The sequence below is a fragment of the Osmia lignaria genome, chromosome 10 (genome assembly GCF_051020975.1).
Source record: "Osmia lignaria lignaria isolate PbOS001 chromosome 10, iyOsmLign1, whole genome shotgun sequence".
Lineage (NCBI taxonomy): Eukaryota > Metazoa > Arthropoda > Insecta > Hymenoptera > Megachilidae > Osmia > Osmia lignaria.
Window position 1 is genome coordinate 4,918,526 of NC_135041.1, and position 25,055 is coordinate 4,943,580.

The following is a 25,055-nucleotide window of genomic DNA, read 5'->3' on the forward strand; positions in this document are numbered from 1 at the left end:
ATTCTATTGTTATGCTAAAAAAGGGAAGAAAGGAAATGCTTCTTTAACCGTGTTACATAAACTACTGCTGTTCAAACGGAATATTTCAATGGAACATCAACAAAGGATCGATTTCGATGATTCGACGAAATAGAAAGAATTATCGAAGCGTAAACCACGCCTCTTTTGATTCGAGGCAAAATTTCCTCAATCGTAAAGTAAAATAGATCCTCGGATTCACGGTGTACTTTTCATCCGACCCTATTTTCTACCCTTGATCACTGTAGTCGAGAAGGACGAGCATAATACAAAGGGAAAAGACCAACGAAAGGTAAAAAAAGAGATACAAAAGTGGCAGGACGAACAAAGGGCGGAATAAAACTCGACGGCAATGACGACACAATGGTAATAACGTTAAAGGAATTTCGAAATGATACATCTCGCTTCCTCTCTTTCATGCGTGCATACATACAACTTTTATATATATCTCTCTCTCTCTCATTATCAAAATTTCTCCATCACGATGAGGATTGTCGTTAAAACGATATTAAAAGGGAACGCGTTACAGGATTTTCCAATATTACCTTTAAAATATTATTAATCTGCTTCTCAAATGTACATTACTTATGATCTTGATGATGATTATGATAATGATAAAAATTTTGTAAAAAATCCCTGTGCTGATTATATAGGTCGATGTATAAAATAAAAAAATTTTCTATTTTAAAATGTTTAATGTTTTATTACGGAAACAAAAATCTTGAAGGTCTTATTGGAAAATTCTATAGGAAAAATGAAAAGGGAATGGACAAGCGTGAGAGTTACAAAGAAGCGGGTTAAAAATGTCGTTTTCTGTAGATCACCCCATCCCCCCCCACCCATGTTCACCAGAAAATGAAAAAAATACTCGATCCCGTACAGAAAAATCTAGAGAACCTAAGACAGTCGTCGGCTAGTCCTAATGATATATTTTGAATTAGTCGTTATCGGCTACCCTACTCTCCCTCCTTATATCGTAGTAATAAGTCATCGTAGTTAAGTGTTTTTTTTTTTTTTTCATTTAGGGCGTTCTCTTTCTTCCTATTTCTCCTCGTCATTCTCTCGTTCTCTCATTGCCTCGAGTAACTGTCTTCTCATACGCTAAATCGATCTATAACCTACAGTGTCTAACACGATCGTCAAAGCGGAATCGAATTGATCGGAGTTACACGTACACGATGGTCCCCCAACCGTTCCTAGACTGTCGTATTTCCATGCGGATACGCAGATTCGTGTATGCCTTCCGTTTGATTGATTTACGAACGACACTCGTGTCACCATTCAAGATCGCTACATTCCAATCTCGTCAGCTTAACTCACTGACGATCGTCCTTTGATACAAATTGACTGCCCTGGAACCACCGTAGTCGGGTCAATTGTGACCCAGACCTATGAAACGTGAAAATATATATATATATATAATATGGCTTCGAAATTTCTAAAGGAAAGTTTTCCATATTTGAAGAAATAGGATAAAATTTAGAAAATTAAATTTCTTGCTCAGATATTGCTGTGTTTTAATATGGCTATTAATATAATTAACCATCGGAGGTCAGTCGCGAAGGACGTAATAATATTTAATGTCGTCAATGGGTTAATCACCGTTTTCCGGTTCCGCAATCACCATCGTGTTAGCGCAATATACAGTACTCCGATAGTCTTACAAATAATATATCTAACAACGTTAGGTTCATCTTAGATTGCTTTCCGTGATCACGCCGACTCGTACTCGACAGAGCCTGTACGTGCATTCGTCGAGGGTGCGAACAGTCACATAAGACCTTTATTAATTGGCGTTCGATTAATCGATTTCTCTTGAGTCGGTTCGTTGCAGACCATCGACGCGTACACGAGGGACCCTTGGGCTCAAGATCCATTATTTTATCTGTGACCTTGTCCTCCTTTATCTTTATATTATATTTTGTTCGATCTTTTTGTTTTTTTCTTATTCCTTCTCTTCTCCTTTTAATAACTTCTTCTCAGACACACGATATAGATATAGGTTACTTCTTTACGTATCTTTCCGTCAAGACACACGCCCATCCGTATTCAGTCTCTCTCATTCTCACTTCGTTCAACGATCCTCCAACCTTTCTGCTCGGTTACGTTCAAGCACACGACGATTACTTTGTTTGGAATATGCTTGAACAACCGGTAGAAGTGATTTCAATCGTCACGAACGTGTTCCGTTCAACGAATCGACCTGAATCGGTAATTATGCAAAATAGGATGCACTTCATCGATTTCAATAACTTTCTTAAAGGTCAATGGATAATTATTTTAGATAATTCTGGATAATTTTATGAACTTAGATTTAGTTATAAAGATCTACATGAAATATTGTATCTGTTATTAAAAAAAAAAATAATTATAATTCATATTATCTCTCATCGGATATTTACCTTTATAAGGATTATTAAAATTAATGAGCTGTATCTTATTTTACATATTTATAGACATATTTTAATATAGATCATCGACAAATTTAACCCGACGACTCGAAGAAGAAAAATTCTTCGACGAATTCGATGGTGATATTTTAATTACGATTCACGTCGATCCGCTTGAACGGAATGCGTATATTCTAAGGTAATCCCGGTATGCCCCCCCCCCCATGTCCTTATTACTCAAAAATTAAATCCTTAACCTTACGACATAATACTATTCAATACTTGTTTTGAAGCTCATAATAAGTACATACTTGAGGATTAAGTTACCGATTACTGTAATTAATCTTACACACCTATGGTCTCGCTTTCTGCTTTCATTTACACGTACAGTTATATTAATATTCGAACACCGCATCATTTTGTTAATTAACTGTTTCGTATAGAAATGAATCAATTAAATAATAAAATGAAAACGATACTCGATACTATATATTTTTAATAAAGTGATGTAGAAATCTGATATACGCAAATAAATATTATTATTGGGAAGAGATTACTTACGTGGTTATAGACTGTAATTAATAATTCATTTTTATACAAAACAGAAAATTAAGAAACGATGCGAATCCCCGTCTTCCTTTTATTTTCATTCCGTCCACTCGTTCTTAATTACTATCTCACATTCGTACGATTAATCTCTTACTAATCGACTGTATTATGTATTATTTTTTTCTTTTTATATGCCGGCGACGCGATAGATACAGAACAGAAAATCGTCGAGCGCGGCGTTCCGAATCTCTGTACAAGAATAACTAATAGTTCGCGCGCCTCGAGTCTACCTCGATCGGCCCGGGAGAGAGCGACTTCCGGACATCCGGTTTTGCTGTTTATATCGCGCGATCCTATTCGCGACAGAGGAAAATAATCTCACGGGCCACGAACGGTCGCGTCGCGAACGTCTCAACAATACGAACATTCGTTTATGTACAAAACTAAGGGGCAAGAGCAAAACTATCACCGACACGGCGTTTTTATTAAACTTCTTCTTTTCATATCATATCGTCGCCTGTTCGTTCTGATCGTCGTTCCCCGCCATCGAAGAATAAACTTAAGATCAATCTGTTTGAAATGTATCGCGATCCCTCTAACGATTCTAGGGTTTAATATTCTATACTGGTATTTATAATATCAACGACGACGAGAACTGGGTCTTCAGGAAACAGCGACCGTTCCACGGATTGTTTAATACAGCACCGGTAAGCATCCATTTCCGTTGGTAGAAGCAATCGTGATCACCGATCTTCTACGTTACGAGTAAAAATAAAACTAATTCTATGCGTATACGATAGATTATAAAAGACTAAAAGAAAGATGAGAAAGAAAAGCAGTCACGGAGAGCAAGGAACATTATATTCCTCGCATCTATGGTTGCGTCATTCCGAAGAGAGAATTTTTTATAAAAATACCATGCACTATGACCATCCTATGTACACGCAGACGTTCCCGAACCGGAAGTGAAACGAAACACAGGGAACGCCGACACTAGTCGCGTTACGGTGAAACTTAGAGTAAACGTCTGAACAAGACAATAACATTCTTGATCGAAGAAAAACGTGTATGTTAGACGATATTTGTTTTGTCGAGCTATACGCTGCTCAGAATTGTACAGGGTGTTTGAAAAAAGGGTCGAAGACTTCGTGGATTGAAGTACTTACAGAAAGGGATGAAAGTTTAATTTCAACTTTAATTAATATAATTAAGTTTATAAGTTAATATAAGCAAATTTAATTAATATAAATTCTAAGGTCAATATCGTAAATCATTCTTTTTGTAAAATAGTAAATGTAATAGAAATAAAATGATTGATTAAAAATATTATCATTAATATCGTTAAAATTGTAAAATATAAAAATTAAATTATTCACTACCCTATTAGTAAATATTACAAATCCTAAGTTTTAAACCCTTTTTTTTTAAATGACCCTCTATATCCGTGTCACGACTATAAATTCTTGACGATGCTCGTCGATATTGAAATTGTCTCTAATCGATCGTCTGTCCGATTGATCCGCGATTCACGTTAGTTTGCTCCACGATTTCGCTGGATCGAGACCCGATCCGATCTGGCGAAAATTCATGAGCAAACCAGGAGTTAATCTAATCTAGGCTCCGAGGTATATATGAAAGGGTTTCCCGCCCGAATGTGCATCTGGCGAGGATGGATTCGTATGGTACATACTTGCGTACGTAGGTATGTCTTAACTGAATTCTGTCTAAGTTTAATCTGAGAGTAAAGTAGGTTTTACAATTGACAGGCCTTACCGATTTTTAGCACACACCTGTGTAGCACCTTCAAAATTCTCGACGTTGATAATGATAACGGCGGTATCGTGGGATGTGTAGGATGTCCGTAAACACGAGCTCCATCACAGCCAAACACATGAAAACACCTTTAAACCGAACCGTGTATCGAATTCCAAATGTAAATGAAAAATAAAATTGAAATCCGAATTTTTCGTGTATCGATTTCATTTTAGAAATCTAACTATCATTAAGGGTATGTAAAAGTTTCCATTCTCCATATAGTTGCTTTGGTGAAATCTTCATTTCTAAAAATATTAATCTAAGAAATCTTAATCATAGCATTGATTTCAAAGATCGTGAAAACTCCAAATTGCGACTCGGTTTAAAGACGTTCGATTGCAAACGAATTGCTGTAAAAGAGTCTCGACACGTTAACCTACGAGACAAGGAATAGAAGCATCGATCGATGGTCTAAGAAACAGAAGAACAAAAAGAAAGATAAATGCAGTGGGTAGACGGTTGAACGCGAATTATTCATGGGAATCGAAGACAAGCAACGGTGCACATCGCGAAATCGATGATTGATGATAGAAAAAAAAACAGTTAAGAATCTAAAGTTTGCGATTCTAAATAGCCGTGAAATAATCTCATGTGTAACCTGCGTGACGTTCGAAAACGCGTCGACGTGGCGTGTTTCATTCTCTCCTTTCTATCATTCTCCTCTCCTCTCTATCTCTTCGACAGCGATAATCGATATACACATAGAGACGAGCACAGTGTTCCAGGCGTGACTCGTATTCTGGCTCGTTAAAACTACGCTGATGCTCGTCCGTACACAATACCTAATCTTCTCTTTCGTCTCGTCTCCGTTATCGCGTTACCGTGCAACCTCGCCACTCGATGGATCGCTTCGTCTCGTTCGTATCACAGATCTAAGGAAACAGGAGGATTGATTTCCGGTTTCTAACGGGTTGCTTCGCGGACGGACGCCTCGATTCGAGCCGCGTTTCGATCATCGACGAGCAGCACACGCTCGTCGTCGTTTCATTCTGCCGAAGAACGGTCTGGGGTCTGGATCCTTGCTCCCAGCTACGAGAAACGAAAGGATAGGAACCGTATCGCCGACCGTCCGCACAGTTTTGCCCTTCCTGTCGCGTTTAAGCGCACTTTTCCCACATGGCAAATGCCCGCCGTCGCTGCCAATCGCCATCGATCCTCCTCATTCTCCGCTCGGCATCCTCTGACAGCGTCGTGTGCTTGTATTTACAAGGGTGGACAGTGTTCGTGAGAGTCGACAAATGAAAACGGACACTAGGTTTAATTAATCCTCGCGCTCCGGCAAGTTGAATATATGCGAATGATAATAATGGCAGTCGTTTGATGGCGATCGTGTGCGACGAATACCGCGCATCGCGACGCTCCCGTTCCACTGATCGGATCGTCTTTTCGATCTCCGATACTGCCTTGAAAGAGCACCGTTCCAGGCGAAGATCAGACCAATCAGGACGAAGCTGGTTCGAACGATCGAGTCGACCGAACGACCGATCGCGTTTTTGGACGTTCGGTTTGCCGGTTCTTGGTACGGACGTGGATCTCAATCGAGCGAGAACTCGCCGGCAGCAAGAAGGACAAAGGCAGTGGTGTAACCGGTCAGAAGGAGAGTGAGGCTCGTCCAACTGATCGTGGATGGACCGCGATTCTTCGGCAGGACGCTCGCATGTGGCATCGTGTCGGGGTCTCGGCTCGACGACGGCTCCAACGAACGACTCCATCAGACCAGAGGAGTACCGTACACCTCGTTCGCGTGCAGATTTTGATTGCTGTCGTTCTGCCTCGAGGCGCATTGCTGGAACAGAAAAAAGGAACGGGGATCTTTCAGCAATTCCTATCCCCCTTTTTCAGCTTTCGAGTGATCGGTGTTATTCTCCATCCTATTTTCATCCACTCTACCAGATACCAATTATAATTTGCAAAATTATGAATCTACTGTTAAGTGTATAAAAAGAAATTAAAAATTGTAAAATTATGAATCTTCTGTTAGGTATACAAAAAGAAATTAAAAATTGTAAAATTATGAATCTACTGTTAGGTACATAAAAAGAAATTAAAAATTGCAAACGTGAATTTGAAAAATATTACAAAAGCATTAAATAGAAATGTTTCCATCGACTCACCGCTTGTTTTCTTTCCCAGCTCTTCATGGCAGACTTGTATTTCTCGAATTCGTGGCACCAATCCGAGTAGATCTTCTGGTAATCGTTGGATTTGGCGGGTGCGGAACATCTGTGCGCGTCCACGGTGATGTTGTACGAGCAAAGGAGAGAACCACCGAGCCAACAATCGTATCTACCGGCATCTTGTTCGTTCACACCCACGATCACCAGGCCCTTCTCGGACGTCTCGATGAATTTGTCCCCTCCGGCTCCGTACTTGTAAGCTATCTGATACCTGCCTTTCTCCTTACTGTAGTGGTACCATCTGACTTCCTGATTTGCCAGTACTTCCGGCATCTTCACGAAGCAACCCAAATGCACCGACTGGCCCCAGGTGACTACTAGCTTCCTCTTACCTACACTGCTGTCGCAAACGTCAGCCGTGTTATTCGATACGTCTTGAAGAAGGCTGCGAACCAGAATAAACACGATTAAATTAATTAAAGAAATATTTTCGACGTTGTACCTTATAATGTAGATATGTGTTTTACCGTAGAAAAAATATTACTAAAAATTTCAAACTCTTCTATCATTTTCATCCCTTAAGAATTAGATAAGTACTCAAGTACTAAATAATCATTATATTTAGAACACTGATTGCCACCAGAAATTGACACTTCGAATTTTGTATAATCGAATAATTAATTTAAAAAAAATGCCAATCTAGAAGCTTCAATTAAAAAACGAATCAATGATGTCCTTAATGATCATGCACGTACCCGGGTTCGTAAGGTTTGCAGGTGTTGGTGTCTTTATCCCAGCCGCAGTAAGGATCATGAACGCAACGTAGACAGTTATCGTATCTGCGGGTGCACATCACCAGGTCGATTTGTTTTATTCGATGATCAGACGCGACGTAAAGAGCCTTGTGCTCCTTCGAGATCTCCATTGCCTGAATCGGTTCGCCTGGGGTCACGTCAAAAACGTCCAACAGAATAGAGTGTGACTCCCCATTGTTGTCTATCCACTGAACAACTTTGTGTACCCGTCCGTCACCTGAAACACAAGAGAATAATGCCTGAGCAAACTAACACCATGGGCAGCTAAAGTGCTATCAAATTTACATCATCGTTCAAGTTAGGGTGTACCACATAAAACCGTTGATATTTAGTTGAGAAATTTGAGAGAAGATTGTAAATAACAATTGTAGGCAAGCGATATTCTAAGTTGGCTGTATGTGTATATGTATTGTATATATGTTAGACGTATGTTTGTTTACATCTTGCTTCCCGTGACGCCGGGTAAAGTTTGAGAGTTCAGTTCCCTGACGACGGCTATGCCGAATAGAGCAAATAATAAATCGGTGATACAATTAACGCTCCTACACATTTATTAACTCCGCTAAACAGCCTCCTACACGATAGTATATTTTAATTAATAATTAAAGATATTACACTATAAATTGATCGACTATAGAAAACAAGAAGGCAAGATTGAATCATAAACGTGTTTTTTGTTATTTCTGTTTAGTACGATCTCTGATTGTGCGTCAGTTTTGCAGTAATAACAATTCGACGGCTCTGGAATGAAACTAGCAATAGCAATAGCACATTGTACGAGTTAACTGCAAGAAGTTCCGAGTTCTCTTGAGATTATCTTATCCAAGTTTCTATGTGACAAATTGTGCAATGTACATCAGTGCAAAACACGTTGTATGTTCCAACATATGCACTGGTATTCAATTAAATTCGTATTATAGTAGAATATTGTCGACATTTTTGTTTAACAAATTACTATGAAAAAAGAGAAAGTAAATGAAACGTGCAATGTAAATGCAAATTAGAATTTTCAAAATGAATTTGCTAATCAATTAAACTTCCAAGACGATATTAACGAAACAACTACTTACTGGATCCAGCATAGTAGACGGTGTAATCCAGATCGGCGCCCACAAAATCGATTCGCAGTTTGTCCACGACCAATCGCGTGAGCATCACGTCCCGTTTGTAAAACACTGGTTTCTCGTTCTCGTGCGAGATCGCTGAGTCCATCAGAGGATGAGATCGGATAAAGTTCAACACAGTGTCTGGGAAGGTTTCAGTGTCGTTCACGCATTGTCCGGGTCGCGGGTCAGGAACTTTGTTGGATAACACAGGGAGCCAGGCGCTACTACTCGTCGCCTGCTCTTTGAATTTTCCACGGAACGCCTCTTGAATCGCGTCGATATGGAACGAACAGATCGCTGAACCCATCAGACCGTTCGTCGAAGTGGTGAAGGTGCCATAGAAGTGAGTATCGTCGCCGGGTACTTTGTAAATACTCTCTGGAAAAATTTCAATTCGAACAACAATTATCCCCTGTAATTATTTTACAAAAATATCAATAATAAATCAGGATGCTCATTACGTTAAAGGTGAAGATTCTTTTTAGGTGCTCGTTAAGTGATCGACTAATTTTTGGAAAGTGTCCTTAAGTGACTAATTAATTTTTCGGGAATATCGATAAGTTGGTCAAGTGGCGGATTTTGAAATGTAGGAAGTCTAGTAATAAATTTGAAGGTTAAACTTTCAATTATACTCACGTATTTCGTTGAAATAGAACGGAAATTCACCAGGGATCGAACAATTCAACCTGGCCTTCAGGTAAGTCGACCAATTCTGCGACAGAATGTTCTTGCCACCGGTATCCCGTTTGCAAACTCTCGCCACACGGGAATACACACTTTTGCCGCAATTTATGTATTCCACTGCTGTCTCGCGGAAGAAAAAGAACACGTGACTCCCGATATCGTAAGATCCCACGAAATTTGGTTCTGAAACAAGTTTAAAAGACGGTAACAATTAATGCAAGATATTATCGAAATTTGTATAATTATACTGCGCGATTCAAGGAACGACGGATTCGTATCTTCTGGATAACCGGAAGTTGTTAAATGCAGAGAAATTACGCGGAATAGTAAACTATAAAACGGACGTTCGAAGAACCTCAAATTACGACGCGAAGAAGCAAGTTTTATATTAGGTGGAAGTAAAACCGCTTTTCTACCTCTCATTTGGCTCCGGAAAAATCGTCCAAGTTTTTCTTGCCACTTTTACGACTTTTCATAGTATAAACGTTAAACGACAGTTAACTCGTCGATTGGCTTAGCGAAGTCGCCAGCGACGGTCAACTGAAATTTCATACGATCGAATAATTCTATTAATCTTAATAGAAGCGGAAAATGAGAGAGCAATTTGTGCCAGACAGAAATCGAACGTTTTTAACTGGCGAGGACGGGTAGAGAGAGTGTCGATTTTACATTATGCGGAGGCGTGGGGCAGGAGGTTGCAATCTCTTTCACAGTTCACCGATTAAATCGATTGTCTGACGCTTCGCCGGTGGAAGTTTGATATATTGAGGCGCGATGGCGAAAGAGGAGAAAGGCAGACGCGCTGGGATACGCAGAGGGGTAGGAAACAAAGGGTGGCAGGAAAAGGAAATGTCTCGATTCGAGAGAAACACGGCTCGACCGATGAGTTTTGATTGGATGCCTCTTGTCGGCATGAAACACGCTACTATTAAAACAGAGAGGAAAACATTCTCGCGGTACTCTCGATTTCGCGCAATAGGAATAATGAAATCACCCGTGAGGCTAGTTTCATAAAGTTTACAAGTGCCACGAAGGGCTGCGAGACGTGTTTCAACTTAGTTCCCGAGTATAAATACGAAATTCTATTTTCCGCGACTCCCTCGCGTCCGCGTTCGCTATTAGAGACGACACTTCGTTAATAAATACGCCAAATTACGAGAGACTGGTTAATATTCGCTTTCGAAGTTCTCCCCACGGCCGTTGTCTCGACAGTATTTACGAATTACCGTCCTGGAACTTTTGGAAAAGTTCTCCTTGTACTGTAGTACTTGGAGTTTGACACGTTTATTTGGTAATGTCACAAGAATTGCTTCCATGCTTTTACATTGCTCGTTTCAAATCAATCGGAATGTTGTAGGAAACATAGATGACTAATTCAATACTTTCCTTAAGTCTCTCGCTTCTTGTTTCATTCATTTTGCCATGGCAATTAATTTATCGTCAGAAGCTCCAAATGGTCTCTACGCCTAATAGCTATTACCATAGGTAATTTGCATCGCGACAGTACGTTAAGCAATCTCTAACAAGTGAACAATTAATTCTCCCGAATTCCTAGTGTCTTCGGTTTCGAATGTACGCGAGCCAAGAATCTCTGCGCGCACAATGAAATATGAAAGCGTCCCGTGGAAGGAAACAAATGACCGAGGAACGTCAGGACGTCATTTGACACGGGCAACGATCCGAGAAAGTGGACGGTCGTTGGTCGGTTATTCAGAGCTTGTTAAGCCCCATCCACCGACCTCTTCTTTTTCCTCTATCTACTCAGTGTTACGCTCTCGTTCGTCGTGATCCTTTATTTCTCGCTCGCGCCCGCAAATCGCATCCATCTTCATTCTAGATACTTTACCCGGAACGTTGCTTCGCGAAGAGAAAAGAAGAGAGAGAATGATAGAGGGTGGTAGAAAGAGGATATAGAGGGTAGGAGCAAGCAGGATTACGAGTAGCACGTGAACCTATCCGTCTCTTCTGGGTTCCTCCAGCATTTAATCAACGCCTCTGTTAATAGACAAACTCGATGCGGCGTATGGCCGTTGATGGTAACGTCCCGGCATCGAAAACGAAGGCGAAGGGGCAGGAGAAGCGCGCTCGGGCGAGGGTGAAAGGGTACCGCCTTCAAATTAAACGACGAAACAAACGGCTAATCATGCATCCCACGAGAGGGTGGATGGCGAACGCAGGGCGCAGGAGGGAGGAATTGGAAAGATACAAAGTGGGCTTGGGAGTGGTTGGCTTCTCCTTCACCTCGTTTCGCTCCTTTCGTTCTGACTACCCTCCACGCGAGTCAACGACGGGCTATAAGGGAACGGGTCGAAGCGAGGTCGAATGACGGCACGATTCGAGGACGGAGAGCAGCACCCTCCTGAGAAATATAAGGCAACTAGTTCGCGCCGCTATTATTTCGCGAGGCTCGCGCGTCGCCGCAAGAGAAATACGGTAGACGAGATACACGGGACCGAGTTGAAATTAATTGATAACTTTGCCGGGGATTTATGATCCCGCCTTCCCAATTAACCGTAAAGAACGCTCGTAGCACGCGGCGCAAATGAAATTGTTTCGCGAACGACCGCACGAATGAATTATTCCTCGCGGGCTGAAGGAAAAATCAGCTTTCGCTTTCTCTCGAATATCAAACCGTGCATTGGAGAAAAATATTGATATCATATTTTAAAATCCAGCCTTGAACTACTGAATTTTAATCATTATTTACTTTCTTTTTTTATTTTCTTCGATAGTAATTGTTAGCCGCGCGATGAAACAATTATTTCCAGAAATATTACTATCGCTACGGAACTATAAAGCTATAAAACGCAATCACGACCGGTCGTAACCCAAACAAACCATAGCTTCTCCGCCCCGTTTCGATCCGATTACCGTGTTCCACGATTCGGCATCCAGAACACGTTCTAATCTACATTTTCCAATTTCTTCCCTCTCGAATTCCAATCGATGTTTTGCAGGCTAACGAAAAATCGAGCTGCGAACAATAATCCCAGCCCCTTTCCATCCCTCGTTCGATCGCCAAAACTGATTAAAAATCGATTCTTGAAGAAAGGGGGAGTTTCTACAGCGAGCCGAAAGACTTCCATGTTTTCTTTGTACCAAAAGTTCGCCATGCAGGAACATTTAGCGAAAGGAAAATCGTGGAAAGGTGTTATTTTATTACTACCCTGCTTCTCAGAACTGCAACCCCTTTTGTAAAGTCTGATCATATACCAACCCACGTCGTGTTACCCTTCGAACAGTTTTCTATCTCAAACCCTCTCGCGCGCGTACAAACACCACGGCAATTTTCTTTACACGGTTTTCCGTGAAAACCCTTACAGCGTTCAAAGACGAAGCTGTCAGCCCTTCGCTCCTTTCCCGGAACAACCAACACCGTATCGACGGCTTTTTATGTAACTATTTAAGCACGGTACCCATTTCTTCGACATCCGAGACTTCAAAGTATCTCGTTTTGTAACGAGAAGGCTCTTTTTTCCAATTGCAATCCTTCACGCATTTCTAGGAAAAGGCCGTCTTCGAAGTTTAATGAAAGTTTCTTTCGTAATGAAGCAAGCTGTAAAAAATTCTTACCTTTTCCGAGTACCTTGGTAAGACTTAAAATTAATTAACCTTTATTAAAGAAAATCAATCAATAATCCGTTTTAAATGCGTTCCTGTACCGTTTCCTCGCAATTTATACTACTCGTCTGACCATACGCCGACCTATACTACTTACGACAGTATGCGAGCTTCACTTTGAATTATTAGGCATTGTTTAATTTTCTGATTAAAACTGTTTATACACTTATAATTTGTGATTTTATAGTATCTTGCCTTCTAATCGGAGCCCGTCTGACCATATACTGACTTATACTACTTGCCACGGGGTCTGAATTATACTACGTATTCTGTAATCAGGGCCGTCCCTGGACCTAAGGATGCAAGAAGAGTAATGTTTACTTGAATATTAATCGATCTAAATTCAAATCTAAATTAGTTATACAAGTTTTAATGTTAATTTTATAAATTTTATTTGAGGTACTTTTTTTTATGTCGTATATATGAAGGGGCCCGCCTCGGACCTTCGAAATCTCCGGGCGGGCCCTGCCTGTAATGATTATCATTTTCCTCGAATGTTTCTTAACGTTAATTAGGATAATTGAGCTAGAAAGAATAGTCGTCAATAGGCAGATTCAATAGAGAAAAATGAAAGTTCCTTCTTCCTTTGAAATGGATACTTTTAAATCTCGAATTGCAAAGGTTTCGAATTTAATGCGTTATTACGACAATTTCGTTTCTCGTTAGGGTTCGCGCAGAAAAGTTCCGTAAGCAGAGAGAGTACTAATTCCATGGATATTGCCCCGTTTAAGATCAAAAAGAAGACGGGGAAGAAGGAGAAATTGCCGAGCAGAAGAGTACTTACTGTCCAGCCATTTCGAGTCGTACTTCAACGTCCTCTTAAAGCTGAAGGCCTTGCGACCGGTGGTTAAATTGTAGAGGTCCGTACGAAAGATTACGGTATCGGCTTTCGTGAATTCGGCATTGGTGCCGGAATAGAGAGCTGGCAGGTCCCCAGGATTGCCCTTTTCCACCCAGACCGCTGTCGAATTGTCCGCTGGATCGTAAGGGCACTTTGCTATGCCCATTCCAACGCCGGGGACGAACTCGTGACGGGGTAAGTGGGTCAAATTGCTCTGTTAAAAAAAAAAAGAAGATACAGTCCAGTTACGTAAACACCCGTACACGAAACAATTTACATCTGTTTATTTCGCTTTACATTGCTGTGTGCCATTTGTGACTTTCAGTAAAATCACTTGAAATTTCGCCAACAGTTACGTCTGTTTAATGTTTGTTTAAAATTCATCGTATTTCAACATTGATTCAACGCGTTACAGGCTTCGAAAATTCGGAACCAAAGTAACGCGTTTCCACGCAAAAGTTACACGTTACTGCAGAGGACTCTATTACACGCACGGGAGTCGTAATCTTCGACAAAGCGAGACCAATATATTCTTTGACTTCATTACACGGGTACTTGAACTCGCGATTCATTTAACGCGCTGCGTAACTCTTACGCCGTTGTTACGGTGCTCTGTTAGCGACAGATTTCGTGGGACGAATTAACAACTAAATTACATAGTAATGAATAAGAATACGAAACATTTCATACTTTGATACTTAAGCATTTTTCAACCCCGCTTGATGGCTTATGTAAATATGATTAAAATCTGAATTTATGATATAAGCATTCTTAAATGTGTACAAAATCATTTTTCATTTTAATTTATAAATATTTATTAGATGTACAAATTAATTCTGTGCTCTTTTTTATTTTTGATTGAAAATTTCTTTTTAAGTCTCATGGTAACTCCAATTATTGAAATAATTCTTACTGTTATTATATTCTCCCGTCACTTGTCAAATAGGTATATAGAAGCGCGAGAAAATATTCAGATTTAAAACAGTTGTGGTAAAGGTGTGGGAGGATGGCCGGATGGCCGAACATCTAGTAGAGGTGAATTACGTTCCGTTGATTGTTAAACGCACAAATTGCAATAATATCTGCGGTGCTTCCACTATTCTGTGATAGGCTCTGCAGCAACATTTTCCAATACCTGATTTTGAATAAATCGATATTTTGTTACACCGCTAATTAACGTCTCGTTACTGACTTCACCGTTCCTTCTGTCTTCGCGAACGCGAACCACTCCTTGAGATACGTGGAGGAAATCTTACACTCGTTTTCAAAAAAGAAATAAACGTTTCAACCCTTTCACACGCTGACTTTTTCTTCCAATTATTCTTTCTTCTTTCTTTCCGGTTCCTTTCGCTCTAAACAAACGTCCATCGACAGAGTCACACATCTCTCAGTCATTCTCGGAACCAGACCACACTCTACACGACACTCGAACCGATTCTCTTAACAACCACGCTGCAATCGTACGGATTCAATCTCGCTCGCACAAACATCCCGCAATCACACACTCCTCACTCACAACCTTATTACCTACGCAGGGACGTGACGGCAGATTATCGCTGCCACATAGTAATTAGAAGGGTGTAATATTAAAGGCACTAAATTAATTTGTCTAATAACACTGTCCAACAGTGAATTTGTTTTCCGATTCTGAATGGGTGATTCTTATAGTGTTTCGTACGCTGATTACGAATCTGCATACCGTTTTGCTCCTACTCGTACAGTTTTTGAGAAATTTGATTTTGAAAAAAAATGATATTTTTCAGATTTAAACAAATTTTCTAACGTAATTATAAAAGATATTGAAATTCTATTTACACTCAAAAATTCTGTAGACTTTCCTGAATACAACGATACCTATCTTTAATACATTGTAAATGTTTAAGTATGTTTAAACGATCATTGAACGCGGAGGGACCCCGATTTGGCACCAATTTTTTAGGATACTTTTCGATTTATCTGAAAAAGTAGAGGTGCAGCGTAAAATCAAATTATACCACGCGATAGAGCAGATTTTTATCTTGAAAAACCACCTGAAGAAAATTGCAACTTCGATTTTTTTATTAAGCCAGAAAGCGAAATAACTTTGCGAGAGACCAAGTACCAACAGTGGCGCTCCGCGTCAGGACGGTTCCTCGGCATCCCGCCTAATGCAGTTGGTTTGTCCTGACGCGGAGCGCCATTGTCGGTACTTCGTGTCCAGCGAAGCTATTACACTTTCTGGCTTGATAAAAAAATAGATGATGCAACTTTCTCTGGGTAGTTTTTCAAGATAAAAATCTGCTCTATCGCGTGGTATAATTCGATTTTACGTTGGACCTCTACTTTTTCAGATAAATTGAAAAATATCCTAAAAAATTGGTGCCAAATCGGGGTTCCTCCGCGTTCAATGATCGTTTAAACATACTTAAACATTTACAATGTATTAAACATAGGTATCGCTGTATTCAGGAAAGTCTACAGAATCTTTTAGTATAAATAGAATTTCAATATCTTTTATAATTACGTCAGAAAATTTGGTTAAATCTGAAAAATATGTTTTTTCTTCAAAATCAAATTTCTCAAAAACTGTACGTATAGGAGCAAAATGGTTTGCATATTCGTAATCAGCGTACGAAACACTATAAGAATCACCCAGTGGGAATCGGAAAACAGAAAAAAAGTTAAAATTTGTTGGACAGTGTAATCAAACCAGTCCCAAAAGTTCGTTTCCAATGTAGGTTTCAAAATTTTCTCCATTGAAAATACCAAATTCTTGCCATCCGGGGTTTAACACTAACAATAAGATTGACGAAACAAACGATCGAAATGAAGAGCAAACACGGAGATACTTACATAAATCACCCAATCCTTGGGCGAGTGAGCGTTCGTGCCGCACATGTAGAGTCGATTGCCATCCCCCATCGGCTGGATCACCCTTATGTGATTCCGACAATCGAAGTGCTGCGAAGAGAAGGGGAAGAAAATTGAATTTTCAACAGATACGTGCGAAAGAAGTAGCGTGGGGAAACGCGAGGACAAGAGAGTTCGACGCGCGTGGATAGGGATTTTTCCCGAAAATTATATAGAACGAGATCGAGAGAAAAAGGGTTGGTGTGTCGCGCGGTCGATCACGTCGCGGCGCGTATTTCGCGGCGAATCGTCGGGCAGAAAATAAATTGGTTTTATCGTCACGTAGGGAATATTTGCGTGGACTTTACACCTCGACAAAGCGTACGCGATGAATACGAATGAAGCTGCGATAAGAGGCGTGTATAGAGTATGCCTTAACTAGTATCTCGGTATCTTTGAGAATACGATAGAAAGGAGAGAAATCAAACGCTATCTTGGTAGAGCAAATTAACACTAGAAAAAAATAAAAATGCACTTTACCTCTGATTTCCCTTTGGACACACAATTGGCCACGTTGCTAGGCTCCAAGTTGAGCGCGTCTCTCTGTAACAAAGAAAAAAGAAATAATTATCATCATTATTCGGAGATTTTTCTTAAAGTAACGTCGAAACGTGTGCACACAAAACCACCATCAATTTACCTCTCTCATCGTACTCTTGTTTCAAAAGGAAGTGATTGCAAGCTTAAGACGCGAGATTGGATCTCCCAAGGTAGGTTCGGATGGACTGCCGGAAACGGGACGATCATTAAGAACGCAAACATCAAACGACCCTCAAGAACTCAATTAACAACGCACACATTAGGCGATATACTTTTAAAGTTCGTTAACTCGTCCATTTTACGGTGGGCGCTCGAGGAGGCAGGTTGGGTCGATAAGAGATTCAGTCATCGAGACGTTAGACTCTGGTTAAAATGAATCTTTACCCTGGAATGACTCGACGCGGAACGTCGCGACGAGCCGACAGCCGGAAAATTCTATTTCGACGAACGAGCCGTCGTAACTACGAGTCGTTCAGTAGACGGGAACGCTAGTCGAGCTTCTTTTGCCAAAGAGACGTATTCTTACGTTCGTTTGACGTTCGCTAGCTGTGCTTGCCAGCCGTCTGCTAGCTCCAGCTTTCTTCATCTCGACCTTACACAACGCGAAGAGGTGTCACGAGTGGATGTGCTTCACGTTTCGCGAGCGCGAAGAAGAGGCTGGCTGCTGCTACTTCTGTGTCATTGTGCGGATCTCCGCGACACCGTCGCAGACGGAGTCGCGCTTTTCGAAAGCTCCGCTACGAATGTGACCCGGAATAAGGTCAACAGACGGAGCCGTGGGTAAGCTCGAGGAGGCTATCAAGTCCGACGACGTGTCTTTACCTGCGACAAGAGTCGAGCTCTTTGAAGTTTTACTCTTGATTCGGCGACGAGCTACCCAGTAACAGTGCTCTACCCGTTCGTCCCCGTTTCTTCGGGAATTTTTATCGCGTAACGTGCAACTCGAGCACCGATACGATGTATAAAAATCGTCAAGAAATTTGCAAATTTTTGCAGTGATTTTACAAGCAAAACCTTTTCGAGATTCGCTCTAGAGCAGTGTTTCCCAACGTGGAGCCCACGCCCCACAGGGGGGCAATTTGATTGTTAATGGGGGCAATTCGAAAATGGACTCGTCCAGAGTTTAAGTTAACCGTATGGCGACTCTCAGTAATAATTAAAATAATATAGAAAAATCTTTCATTAAAATTATTTCGTACTTGAATTTCAGTTCTCCATTACCTATATGTTTTGAAAATTTACTTACCGTGTTTCCTCAACAATTTGCTAGTGATTTCTTCCTAAAACCTATCGTTTAAGTTTCTTCGGTGAACAATCCAATTTTTGAATATTAAAAATTATGTACATTAAAAACTTAACTAAAAAGAAATTTAAAATTTTAAATTAATATTATTTATTGCTCTAAGAAATTGTATATGTTACATAGGGACATAAGAATTTTAGAAAGGCTTAGGTGGGGAATGGCACAAAAGAGGTTGGGAAACACTGCTCTAGAGCCAACCCTTTTTCGGCCACTTCCGGTCAGACCGGAAGTTGAAATTTTGACTCACTAAACACAATGGCGCAAGAATTTTTTCGATAACTCTTACCGATTGGCCTGTACAAAAGTGACAGAAAGTCTAAATGCTATAGCCCCCTTCTCACGATTTTCAATCTTAGATACGGGTTGGCTAATAAAGTGCCTTAACGCAATTTAAAGAAACGGAAACCGCGAGTCGCAGACCCTTCGACCATACATTTGGACGCCTTCGAAGGATGCTTCCTCTCTTTCGGTCCGACCATTCCGTGTGCCAGAGGTGGTAGACACGATCCGGAAAAGGAAGTGGTTCGTTTGCACGGTCAATCGTCCGAAACGCGTTGGCCTTAACGATCGATCTCCTGCGGACGTCGCGTGCCGCTCCCCCGGTAGTGTCACCGCCAGAAACCGCGTCGATCCTCGAAATTGTCCTGGCTCCCGTGAAAAGCCGAAACAGCGCCCGTTGACAGTGATCTACGGCTAATAAATTAACGAAAGAATTGTTTTTGCGAGGTGCACGCATCCTCGCGTTATTTGTTGCCCGCCCGATGCGAAAGACAGTGAAAGAGCGCACTGGAAACAGGGAAATTTCACGAGTCTGCTTTGCATATAAATTGAATAAATTTGAAAGAATTACTGTCGTTGTAAAAATGATAGATTCCTTGGTGATCAGGATGAGTTGTACGTTTGCAATGTGGCACGCTTCGAAGACAAGTTGCGATCTTTGATGCGGTGATAGGTTGCTGGCGAACGTAGAAAATTATTTGTTCGAATAGACGACAGAATGAATCGTCTCGAACGAAATCGAATCATCTGGCTCGCGGCAACTGCTGTGTAAAATGGAATTCCTGCGAGGAATTCCATTCGGCAAGCTTTCGTCGCTGCAACTTCGCGATTTACACTCGCCTATCGAACCTTTTCTATATTCACCTCGATTGCAATCGCCCCGCCACCTCGAGCACGTTCCGAGGAAATTTTAACCCGTTTAAGAATCAAATTCATGGATCCTTTATTCGTTCTATTTTCGTTTTCAACACTCCGGTAACACGTATGATAAAAATCTTCATCCCTTCTCCAGAACCACACGGCTCGCATTGTTTCTCTCTCTGTTTTCTGTTAGGAAATTTTCTACGCTTTTTATTCATAACACTGAACATGAATAAAAACAGAATTTCCTCAACGTTGTCAGATAATTAACACTTTCTGTTTTCCTTGACCCGTTGTTATTGCAACTCATAAATACATTATGCAACTAGTTTTCCCGTAGCGTGTTATCGACATGTTTCTTAATATGTACTCGTTAATGAAATGTAACAGGTACAATTACAACGAAAACACTTGCACCTACTTTACCATAATTTTCCTTATTCATTGAAAGTCCTTAAATTATACCTTTGGCGCTTGATTGCAGAGAATGAAAAACTAGATGTGTTATTACCACGTCCCCTCGAATAACAGAATAAAAATAAAATATTAAGTTTTGTCGAGTAATAAAGTGTCCACGAATGATAATTCACTATAGAAGTTGCAATACAACATTTGCAATTTGCATACGAATGTAATATGTACATACCTAGTATCAAAAAGTGTCAGTTAAATAACGTATAAAAGTACAGAGTCGCTTTACTTTAATTATTTTAATCCACTTTAACTCGCTGTCCTCGTATAAAAACACCAAACAAGTGACCCTTTTGTTACATTAATTCGATACTGCAGAACGCAAAATAAAATTTGCATTGCAGAGGACACAGGTGCAGTTGAAGATTAATACCGTAAAAAAGTACATTCAAAAATGTTCATTATTAATTTGTCATATTAACGCATTACCCACCGGCCATAAATAAAATAGATACAAACGACCACCGTATAATTAACATTAATTAAAGACTAAAAGGTGTAACCTTTCTTTTCAATTTCTTCTTAATTAAAGTACATCTAATTATCATTATTTCAACTGACTTATACATGAATTTGTAATAATCAAAAGGTTATTAATTACTTTTTCTTCAGCAGCCGATACTGTCAGAAAACTTATTAATAAGCTCCTGGTAGATAGTGTTAACCCTTTCGCTGTCACGGTGATCCCATGGGGCTGGCGCTTGTCCTTTCATTTGTGCCACTAAGAAAAATGTGCTATTGGCAAGATTGTACCGTTATTTTAATATATTTCGCAGTTATTGCCATTATAAAATTTTTATTTGTATTCTAGCCCACTGGAGCAAGTTCAAAAATTCGCGTGGCAGCGAAAGGGTTAAGTGAGGGATTCGGAAACTTCGAAAATCTGACACGACGAAAATTTACCTAATACATCCCTCCTTCAATCTACCCCGAACACTTACGAATACGAATCCCAATACATATTAACACGTTCGACCAATCACGGAAACGTTCGATCGTAGCTGTACATGCACGACACTCGGTAATCACACGCGTACGATCACAAACACGCTTGTACGTAAACAGTCGCACGAGTCGGCTTCGTGTTCGCGTATACATCTCGAATATATAATGATCCACAAACACGCGCACGATTGTGCGAATGGTGCACGTGCAAGGGGAACGGCGACAATATAAGAGGGAGGTCCACAGGTGGACGCACACGCACACGAATGCGTAATCAGTCGCAAACCGAGCCTGTGTTTAAACAGAGTACCCGCGAGCGCGTGCAACAATAACACCGTCACGCGTTCCGCCGATTGTACGATTACACGTTCGAACGAGCGTGGAATCGCGTGTATATATTACGGTATCTGTGTTGCGGAAAAGCGATGAAAAACGAAAGGAAAGGATACACAGTTTTCATTCGTTAAATAAGGAATTTTTTCAAAATTATACTTCTGGTGTTCCAAGGATTAATACCTTCGTCATTATCGCTAATTAACAGTAAAATTACTACTTCCAGAATGTATTTCTAAAATGAGGAACCGATCGAAGATGTAAGTCGAGGTTGGCTGAGTTCAAACTCTTCTCTTTTAAACGTTCATCGAAGGGTCGGGTGAAATGAAACATGTTAATGGTATTGGGTACACGGAAAGGGTGCAACGGTGGGGTACTTTGTAGAAGAGAAAGATTGCGAGGCTGAAATCATTGATCCATCAAGGGACTCGCTTTCTATCTCATCCGTATTGTTCTTTCCCGTGCCGGAGAAGCTTCTTAATAATTACACGGCGTGTTTTCGAAGTGGGTCGAACTTCAGGAGTGTAGTTCAGTTGCTACGGGGAGAAAGAAGTTATATTTGAAGTTGCAAGTGTTCTATAAAAATTCTGAAAGGGTCTGGAATTATAATGGATCGAAGAAATATTGGCGCGCTCAGTTTAATTGCTACGATTGTATTTAAGGGGGTGTATACCTTTGGCATTTATTCAATTTATTTCATAAATCAGAAATTCAAGTAATTAACCAAAGTGATTACAAAGTACGTGTGCGATTAAATTTTGAAAGCACCTCTCTGGGGAGGGCGAAGTCTGCAACAAATTTTGCACGTAAAACCATAAAAGGTTTCGATAGCTGTTTTCCAGTAAAACGTGGATCGTAAAACATGGTGATTTCTGGTACACACGGTGACCGGTACGTTGTTAATTAAGAACGCTCATTCGAGCTATGGCAACTACGATAAAACCACGACAAAATGAGCCGTGGAATCTAATATCGTATTCGGCTCGCGACCTTTTTCCATTACTACCGGAGTGGCTAACATAAAAGCTTATGTAACTCGTAAAATTTTCCCTCCATTACGTTCGATTAATATTAGTACCTAACACGTCCATTGCACTGTCCTCTTAAATGTAATTTAATAACGCCAGGTATCGTAAACTCCTTCTCATGATTAAAATAAAAAAATTTTTAAAAAATGAAGAAGAATCAACGAAGAATGAAATATTGCAGCAAAGGAAGAAGTTTTCTTTTGGTATTGACCAAAGATCTATCAAATAAGTGAAGAAAGAACCATACGAGGCACAAACCTGAACCGACAATTCTTCTAACCGTTCAATTTCAGATTACAACCCCGATATCAGAACTCCTTCCAAGTCGTTTTTTTTCTAACGAACTTCTCGTATTACCAGAGAACCGTTAACGAGCTCGCGAAATGGGAACGCACCTTAATCTCGCTTGGTTTCTGATTAAAGGCTATGTTCTCCACTCCTTAATTCACTAAAGAGCAGCAGAAAGTTCTCGAGCAAGCAGCCGGAGACCAAGAGACCCGTACAACTTCAGACGTTGAAAGAGGAAAGGAAACAGGGAATGAGAGAGAGCAGGTGCAAGTTGCCAGGATACTTCCTACTGTCTACTCTGTGTCCGATCTAAACGTACCATTATATGGTTTAGAACAGAGAACACAACGATCGAACGAAACTTTCCTCCTTTTGAAGTGTCATTTTCTAATTAACTTTTAAATGTACCTTCATTCTGTATTTCATTTAATTTAATGGCATAAAAATTTCGAAAAATATCGCTTACAGTATATCAATTTAAAGCTTAAGATTCAATGAAAATGAATCAATGAAATGAAGTGAGCCTTGTAGGGTTCATAACCCGCTCTACCAACCTTTGCTTATACCAACGGTGATAAAGGGCGCAAATTCCGCTAAAAATAAATCCACTCCCAAGCAGCCACCACCCTCCAAGTGGCGCCGGGTATGAATAAACTGTCCATTCCTGGGCTGGCCAATCACCATTTTCGGGTACGGAGGACCTAACACTTGACTCATTGTCGGCATAAGGAATGTTGATATTGGGACGAAAAAGCTAACCTGAGTGGGTTAGCGACTATACCCACTAGGCGCTTTGCGTCCATTATGAATACACGAAGATTTCCTATTGTGGGGGTTATGAGCGGAGCATGGCGCCCCGACGCCTGGGCCTCTCTTTCCTGTGATGGCCGCAAGATGTCGCGCGTGTAACTCCATCCTTTCTCGCAAGTGCTCCATCACGGGCCTTGTCGATATATATACAAGATGATCCTCTCCCTAGATCAGGCCTCTGTCCAAGTAGGGGAATCCACTCCTGGAACGCATATTTTGGGTCCCCTTCCAACGCTGCTCCTTCAAGTAAGATGGGGCGGTTCCGACTACCGTCTCTCCGTCTTTCCTAGCGGCGGTACTGTCTCCTCGGAGAGATGGAGCTTGAAGGAACAGCGTTGGAAGGGGACCCAAAACATGTGTTCCAGGAGTGAATTTCCCTACTTGGACAGGCCTGCGCTAGGGGACACAAAGGAACTGGCGACAATGGAATTCCTTGATCGCACCATGAAGACACACAGAGTCGTCTCGGCCCGGGTAGGTCCCCGATGGTACGTGACAATATGGACCTCTTTATGGTGCGGTCAAGGGTTCCATTGTCGCCAGTGTTCCATTGTGTCCCCTAGTTAGAGGATCACCCTGTATAACATCTGAGAATATATGTAGAACCCAGATGTCTGGGGCAGGCCCATGTTCAGCCCCACCGACGAGTTCTAGTGGACGGTCCCGGAGACGAAACGCCATAATTTTTCCGTCACCATCGTACACTATTTTACCCAACCACTGTCGACATAAATCGAGGATATGGTGCACCATGTACCAAAGTTTAAACCGCGTTACCGATCTCGCCGGGCAAGCACGAATGCGAGTGCACGCAATAATATCGCGGGCCGAGTGTGGTGCATCATTTCATCGTGTTCCCAGCGATGCCATTAACTTTACGGGAGCAGCGTGCCTGGCGGCATGCAAACGCCTCGACTTCCATTACCGGCCACGGTGTGCCGACTATTAAACAGAAATATTTGCCGTCTCTGTGCCGGTCGGTCCCAGCCCTAAACTCTGAGGGAGAAGCCCAGCATCTCCGTGGATCCGCTGGAGGCGACAAGTACGATGGAGAACAGAGAGGGGAAGCCCACAGGATCCACGAGTCGCGTTTACACGCTCCGTAAGCAGTCTACGAGGAAACGTCGTCGTCTGCCCGTTTTGCGAACGACGAAAGTCGTTGACGCTTGCATTTTGAGACGGCGCGTCCTTCCTTTACTCCCTACATTCGTAATCGTACACCGAAATATTGCGAGGCAGCAGACGAACTTGTAAAGGAGCGACCCGAGCGCGGGATTACGCGACCAGTTATTTGGACCGGATGATTCCGGCAGGAGGAAGGATTTTATTAAGAAGCCAGAGAATTACGATTT

At 41.2% G+C, this 25,055-nt stretch overlaps 1 protein-coding gene across 4 annotated transcripts in view; it reads right to left on the reverse strand.

Moving 5' to 3' along the window:
- Positions 1 to 25,055, reverse strand: part of Sema2a (Semaphorin 2a) — a 184,422-nt gene continuing 159,367 nt past the window's right edge. For all 4 annotated transcript variants that reach the window (XM_034340377.2, XM_034340374.2, XM_034340380.2 and 1 more), the window contains exons 4-11: positions 17,326 to 17,388; positions 16,789 to 16,896; positions 13,900 to 14,170; positions 9,447 to 9,677; positions 8,775 to 9,188; positions 7,645 to 7,921; positions 6,887 to 7,334; positions 1 to 6,558 (exon numbers count right to left, since the gene is read on the reverse strand). In XM_034340377.2, coding sequence (XP_034196268.2) covers positions 6,484 to 6,558; positions 6,887 to 7,334; positions 7,645 to 7,921; positions 8,775 to 9,188; positions 9,447 to 9,677; positions 13,900 to 14,170; positions 16,789 to 16,896; positions 17,326 to 17,388 — 1,887 coding nt within the window. In that variant the 3' untranslated portion in view covers positions 1 to 6,483. The remainder of the gene's footprint in view (positions 6,559 to 6,886; positions 7,335 to 7,644; positions 7,922 to 8,774; positions 9,189 to 9,446; positions 9,678 to 13,899; positions 14,171 to 16,788; positions 16,897 to 17,325; positions 17,389 to 25,055) is intronic.